Source organism: Nanorana parkeri, unplaced genomic scaffold (assembly GCF_000935625.1).
Source record: "Nanorana parkeri isolate BGI_ZX_2015 unplaced genomic scaffold, ASM93562v1 scaffold171, whole genome shotgun sequence".
In the NCBI taxonomy this organism is placed as follows: Eukaryota; Metazoa; Chordata; class Amphibia; order Anura; family Dicroglossidae; genus Nanorana; species Nanorana parkeri.
This window is the reverse complement of record NW_017306439.1, coordinates 1,901,061-1,908,613: the sequence shown is the minus strand read 5'-3', so window position 1 is coordinate 1,908,613 and position 7,553 is coordinate 1,901,061. Positions and strand designations below refer to the sequence as shown.

Sequence of the window (7,553 nt, the reverse complement as noted above, 5' to 3'; positions counted from 1 at the left end):
AGTCAGTCATCCATTGGAAACAACCTCCGGGAGGGTGATGGTGGAGCGTGGCTCAGCTCTTCATGCACATTATCGGGGAGGTTGGTGTAAGTGACTGCGATTTGGCGGGACGCTGACCCCCCTTCCCCTCTGGCAGCACCAACTCGCCTTTAGCAAAGCGGGTCCAGAGAAGTCCGATGTTTTTCAATCAGCCCGGCTCGCCTTGAAGCTGAACTCCGGCCAGAAAAACCTTCATTTAAATATATTTCTCAATGGACGCACAGGATATAAATCCCCCTCTGCGTGCCGCGCATGCCTTTGCAAACCCAGATGTTACCTTGGGAAACTAGCAACAACATCATCGTTCAAGACTACAGATCCCATCAGGCATTGCTTCCAGCAAGCAATAATAATGTTACATTGTTCAGGATCTGTGAGAGCGGTGACACCAGGAAGTGCATATTCACAGGGCTGAGTGACATGGTGTCAGTGCATTGAGGAAGTCCATCATATGGGTTAACGCAACCTGCGGTGTCACCCAGGAGGGTCCTTCACAGGCCTGTCTCCTCTTGCGTTGCGTTAGCTGGATCAGTGGTGTCACCCGGGGGGGGCGGTCATTCACGTGGCGTGAATCCTGCATGTCGACGCATTCCTCGTACGGTTGTGATGTGTTGTGCACAGCAGGACACAACCGACCCTCACTCACTCCCGTCCACTGAAGAGCGTTGTGACCATATAACAGGAAGCGTCTGAACAAGGAAAGAGCGTTGTCACCTTATAACAGGAAGTACCTGAACAAGGACAGAACATTGCCACCCTATAACAGGAAGTGTCTGAACAAGAACAGAGCATTGCCACCCTATAACAGGAAGTGTCTGAACAAGGACAGAGCATTGCCACCCTATAACAGGAAGTGTCTGAACAAGGACAGAGCATTGTCACCCTATAACAGGAAGTGTCTGAACAAGGACAGAGCATTGCCACCCTTTAACAGGAAGTACCTGAACAAGGACAGAGCTTTGTCTCCCTATAACAGGAAGTTGCTGAACAAGGACAGAGCATTGTCACCTTATAACAGGAAGTGCCTGAACAAGGACAGATCATTGTCACTCTATAACAGGAAGTGTGTGAACAAGGACAGAGCATTGTCACCCTATAACAGGAAGTGTCTGAACAAGGACAGAGCATTGTCACCTTATAACAGGAAGTGTCTGAACAAGGACAGAGCGTTGTCACCCTATAACAGGAAGCGCCTGAACAAGGACAGAGCATTGTCACTCTATAACAGGAAGTGTCTGAACAAGGACAGAGCGTTGTCACCCTATAACAGAAAGTGTCTGAAGAAGTACAGTGCATTGTCACCTTATAACAGGAAGTTCCTGAACAAGGACAGAGCATTGTCACTCTATAACAGGAAGTGTCTGAACAAGGACAGAGCGTTGTCACCCTATAACAGGAAGCGCCTGAACAAGGACAGAGCATTGTCACTCTATAACAGGAAGTGTCTGAACAAGGACAGAGCGTTGTCACCCTATAACAGAAAGTGTCTGAAGAAGTACAGTGCATTGTCACCTTATAACAGGAAGTTCCTGAACAAGGACAGAGCACTGTCACTCTATAACAGGAAGTGTCTGAACAAGAACAGAGCATTGTCACCCTATAACAGGAAGTGCCTGAAGAAGGACCTCAATGGCGGGATCCCCCCGGGATAGTTATAATGACTCTTATATGAGGTTTATCTGCTGCAGAGCCTCTTTAGTGGGTGATGGGTAATAAAGTTTCCTGCAGACCCTCCGGCTGTGACGTTCTCTGTCATTGTATCACAGCCGGAAATCTGTGTTATTTCCTGTGAGGTGACAACACCAGGACAAGTATCACACAACATCGTATACAGGTCAGGGTCCGTTCACACAGCGTGTCGCCGTGCATGCAACATGCATGTGCTGGTGTGATATTCCGCAATGCGTTGTTACAATGTGTCGCAGCGATCTCATTTCCCTCCCGAGCACCGCGTCTCATGATGAGTTACAGAGATGCAACACGTCTTTTTTTAAATCTGCGCACGCCAACTCTGCGCGGCCCGTGTGAACGAGCCCTTCACGTGTCACATTGTGCAGTCAGCGTGTAAATATGATCATTTATGAGCCAGAGATCGTTGATCATACGTCCGTGTCATCGCTCTACCTACACGCATCGCTTTGGCTTTTGCCACCCCAGGAAGTTTTTCTGGCCGCCATCCTTGGCAAGTGGTCACGGCCCCCGGGAGGACTTGGGACCTTGCAACAGTATGAAGCTGGCAGAGCTGGAGCGTGCTTTATGCAATATCACTGCTGACAGTGTGCTGTGACCAAGAGGCATCCCCTGCATCCCTGTAGATGTGCGCACTCCTTGTGCGCCCTGCGTGGCCATTCTTATTATCACACAGGATTTGTATAGCGCCAACAGTTTGCACAGCGCTTTACCAAATAGTGGGAGACAGTACAGATACAATGCAACTTCAGTGCAGGAGGGTTAAGAGGGCCCTGCTCATGAGAGCTCACAATCTAGTATTTTTTATTATTATTTATGCTGCCCTGGGGGACATGTATGGGGGTCCGGGTTCTGCCCCAGGAATCAATGAAAAAAAACACTTTAAAAAATAGTTTTTAAAGGAGCCTTGATTGTAACATCGCTTAAAGGGTAACAATAAGAATGAAAAATTCCTTTAAATATCGTGCCCGGGGGGGGGGGGGTACAAAAAAACGTGGGGTTCCCCCCAAAAGTGATACCAGGCCCTTAAGGCCTGGTAGCAATTTTAAGGAGGAACCCCACCCCTAAAAAGGAGGGGGGGCATGGGGTACCCCCTAAAATTCCATACAAGACCCTTGATCCGATCACAGTCCTGGCAGGGCAGGAAAGGGGGGGACGGACGAGCGAGTGCCCCCCCTCTCAGCAAACCATGCCACATGCCCTCAGCACTGGGTGGGTGCTTTTCCAGAGTCGCCCCTGGAAAAGCTCCTTGTCCCCATGCCGATGGGGAAAAGGGCCTCTTCCCCACTAGCCCTGGGGCATTGGTTGTGCGGGTGAGGGCAGGGGGATTATTCACATCAGGGTACCCCTTTAATAAAGGAGCACCCAGATGTTGCCCCCCCCCCCCCTTGTGAACAAGTAAGGGGTACTTATACTCCTACCCATAAAATATGATTTTGGAAAAAATCCTTTATTTGAAATAAAAAACTAATCAAAAAATGGATCCACCGACGTAATCCAGGGCCAATCACGACGTAATTCAGGGTCAACACCAATTAGGATCCCTGGCAAGTTTTAATAGGTAGAGGTTTCCGGTTGCTCCCAAGCCTTCTAAGGTGGATCACACCATCAGCTCGCCAAGCAGGGTGTTAGGTTCACCCCGAACTGCCAACACATCCAGAGAAAATCATCACGAAGTCCAAACTTTAATACTCCAGGACAAGCGGCACAAAGCCTTACCTGCAACCTCCTTAATGACGCATTTCTCCTCTTACTGGGCAATGCTTGACCTGGTAGTAGATGAAATGCGTCAGCTGAGGTCCCACGTAAAGCTTTGCGCAGCTCGTCCTGGGATAACACATTTTTACAAGTGTTGGACTTCACCTAGGCTGTTTCTCTATGGACAGATGTGACCTATAGAACAGGAACAGAGGGGGAATCTTTTTCAATGGGGTCACCAGTTTTGGATTCAACTATCTAAGAGGGGGATCACCCTCACTTTGGAGAGATTTCTTCGCATTTCCTGTTGGGGAGGGGGGCATAGAAAGCAGGTTCGGGTGAGGATATAATCTTTATTCGTGACCCGAGACCAAAATGAGCAATTAACCCTTGCAGCGCGGTTTCTCTTTGCGTCCTGGATCTGCGGCCACCCCGATTGGCCGGGATGGCATAACTCCCGAGCGTTGTGCGCGTCGAGCGGACGTCGGGATCGCCCGCAGAGCTGCAGTTTGCCAGGGGGGAACGTAATAAATATATATATTTAATTGCAGAAGATACAAAGTGTCCTAAATCTTCCCGACGGCAAAATTGTAGCCAAAGTTCCACTTTAAGCGATGAGGCGCGTGCACAGCAGGAACCGCGCGCACGCTCGGCGCCGTCCAGAGGGCCGCGTGCACGAGCTCGCCTGTAGGGATGCCGGGATGCCGTGTGACCTCAGCACAGCGCAGACAGCGGACGGGGCAGCGCGAAGCGCAGAACAGGACGGACCAGATCGATCCCGGGCTCTTCACGGGGGCCACAGACAGGTCCCGGGGGGAGGAAGGTGTGAGGGGTCTATGGGGTAGGATAAGGAGGAGCAGCAGGTTGGGGGGTGGCAGGCAGTACGGAGCCGCTTCATAGGCAGTGGAAAGTTTGGTGGGGGCGGCGTATGGCGGAGGAGAGCAAATAGAGAGGAGAGAGCGGGCTGAGGAAGTTCAATCTCACCGACATAGGCAGACGAGACTTTCCAGGGGACACAGACACAGCCTGCACTGGACTGGTGGGCACTATCCTTGGCACTGCCTCCTGCTCTGCACCTGGAACTGCTCCTTGCACTATCTTTGGCATTGCCCCCTGGTACTACCCCTGATTCTGCACCTGGAACTGCTCCTTGCACTATCCTTGGCATTGCCCCCTGGTACTACCCCTGATTCTGCACCTGGAACTGCTCCTTGCACTATCCTTGGCATTGCCCCCTGGTACTACCCCTGATTCTGCACCTGGAACTGCTCCTTGCACTATCCTTGGCATTGGCCCTGGTACTCCCCCCTGATTCTGCACTTAGAACTGCTCCTGGAACTATCCTTGGCATTGCCCCTGGTACTACCCCTGATTCTGCACCTGGAACTGCTTCTGGCACTATCCCTGGCACTACCTCTTGCTCTGTACCTGGAACTGCCCCTGGCACTATCCTTGGGATTACCCCTCCTTCTGCACCTGGAACGGCTCCTGGAACTATCCTTAGCATTACCACGGTGCTATCCTTGGAATTGCCCCTGGCACGACTCTTCACTACACCTGGAACTGCTCCTGGTAACATCTTTAGCATTACCCCCGAGTGCTACCCTTGGCACAACCCCTTGCTACTGCCTCTGGTGCAATCCCTGGCACTACCCCTAGTACTACCCGTAGAATTCTCTTTGGTGATATCCCTGGCACTCACCCCAAATAGGGGCGGGAGATGGAGGTGCACATTGGACTCGGGGGGGTCTACAAGCAGCCTCCAGGGAAAATGATACGTGGAGTCTTTGAGAATCTTTTTTTGAGCGTCAGGGAGGCTCTGCCAGGTGAGAGGAGAACAGCTGCTTCTCTGGACACCTCCAGCCCCCTCTCCTCTTGTGCTCACCCCCATCCCACCTGGAGCAACTCCTCACCCTGGTCCGAAGCCCGGGCCACCCCGTGGAGAGAACCACAGGGAGCGAAGCAGGATCCGCCACCCTGCAGCCCTCAGAGCCAGCCACCCCAGTTCCCTCTCAGCAGCTGCCCAACAGAATTGAAGGAGATCCTGGGCGACCAGGGAGGGATGCCGGAGGAAGGCAACCCAGAGCCATCGTCCAAGGAAGGTTATCCAGAGGGCATCTCCGACAGTGCCAAAGAGATCTGCAAAGCGGTGTCTGTGTCCCTCGGGCTCAGCATGGAGGCGCTGGAGCATCTGAGCACCGCGGGGGAGGGGCAGAGAGGTGACTGCATGTTCGCGGGGCCCTCACATCACACCATGGACGCCCAGAAATGCCAAGTGGCTGAGGAAGACAAGAGTGACACCTCATCCTCCCAGTACCATGAAGGTGCCTTTAGGAGGGCTGGCCAGAGTACCTATTCTCCTGGCAAAGCCCCAGAGGATGGCAGTTCATTGCCCGCAGAAGATAAAGAGCAGCCCTGCACCGACATGGCACTGCCGGAGCCCGGGGTCTTGAGAAGCCGTGGGATGGAGATGATTCCGAGCCTGACCTTATACAAGCCTACTGCTTTTATGGAGGACAGTCCTGCTTACCCAAGCCGGGACTATTACAGCTTTCAGATGGCACTTGCTCCACATGGCAGGATAAAGGTGGAGAGCCCCATGGAGTTCGCCGGCGGCGCTTGGGGAGGACCGAGCCGATACGGCGAGCTCCCCGGCTTTCCACACTGCGGCCCCTCCGCCAACTGGCATTCCCTCTTCGAGGATGGACAGACCTCGGCTTCTTACGCAGATGCCGGTTTGTACAGCTACCCACGAAGCCACGTACCGCCGGGGCCGGACGCCGAATTCCCCGCCGAGGCTTGGTATCCGGCGACCGCCATGTTGGGAAGGGTTCCATATGGGAGTCCAGTGAAGACGGAGATGGCCCCATGGATGGACGGCTACCCCGGTGCATTTGGAGAGATGAGGTAGGCAGCTTGGTTTTATTATGACTATTAAAAAAAAATGGTCCACGCTTTATTTTAATTCTTTCATCCGCTTATGTAGATATTATTATTGTCACGGGTTCAATTAAATTCTGTCCACCTGCTATATTAGGAAACATCTACCGCCATGTGACACGTCAAACGCGAACAGCCTCATTCAATAAATGGCGCAAAGCGACTAACCAGGCAACAATCAAATTAACTTTGTGATACGTAGTGTCCAATCGAAATGTGTTTGACTTTAACCACGCGCGATCGATTCCCAATGGCTGCCGTAGCTACGTCTTAAACTTTGCGACGAGAGCCCGGGAGCAACCTTGCTCCAGTCGCGGTCTTCAAAGGTCGCCTCTTTTTCCCTGCGTCCGAGCGCAAAAAGGTTTGACCTGCTCTGCCTGCAATTTAAAAAAAAAAAGCCTCTCATTAGGACCCGCTGCATCCAAAGGAGGTCAAACCCAGCCGCAGACCGCGCCACGGAAGCAAATAGCTCGTCAGACGCAGGGGAAAAAAAAAAAAATGTCGGTCTACGCACGCTTAAAATCTGCTTTTAACTGTCAGCAGCTATCACTTCATTAGGAGATAAGTGTGAGAAGATACAGCACTGGACAGCGTCAGGGCACCGTGGCCCCAATCCTTTCTAGCAGCCCTCCAAGCGTTGGCGTCATGTGGAGAGATATAGAACGGACACGCTTTATTTATTGTTGACCCATAATGACAACAACGTACCAACGTAAACAAATAATTGTGTGTGTTGACGTTTTTAATCCACAAAAGATAACACACCAGGATAAGGATCCTTATTTAGAAGTCGAATTGAGCCCAGCGGGATATAAAAAATGACAGTCACATGACCCAAAAAGAAAGCTCCCGATCCCTTACGCAGTCATACTTTGTATCTCTTCTTTCTAAATTCCGTGTTTTATTATACGGCGTCAGCACCTGAGCAGTATTCATTCGCCGCCGAAGCAAAGGTCATCGTCTTTTTTTTTTCTTTAACCGGGGTGACTCTGGGTCAGGACAATTCAGTGATCAAAAAAAAAAATATCTATTAACTGTTATTGAAGAACGTGTGTCCTAAAACGTGCGTGTTGTGTGTTGAGGTCTCGCGGTGACTCGCTGGGATTGCGTTTGCTTGTTATTGATCGGTGGCTGGGATACAGATATCATGATGATCTCCTAACTGGTCTGTTTTCAATATCATATGA

At 51.4% G+C, this 7,553-nt stretch overlaps 1 protein-coding gene across 1 annotated transcript in view; it reads left to right on the top strand.

The window, feature by feature from the left end:
* Positions 1–5,107: 5,107 nt before the first annotated feature.
* Positions 5,108–7,553, top strand: part of AR (androgen receptor) — a 124,014-nt gene continuing 121,568 nt past the window's right edge. The window contains exon 1 of the mRNA XM_018554751.1: positions 5,108–6,333. Within this exon, the coding sequence (XP_018410253.1) occupies positions 5,147–6,333 (1,187 nt within the window). The 5' untranslated portion in view covers positions 5,108–5,146. The remainder of the gene's footprint in view (positions 6,334–7,553) is intronic.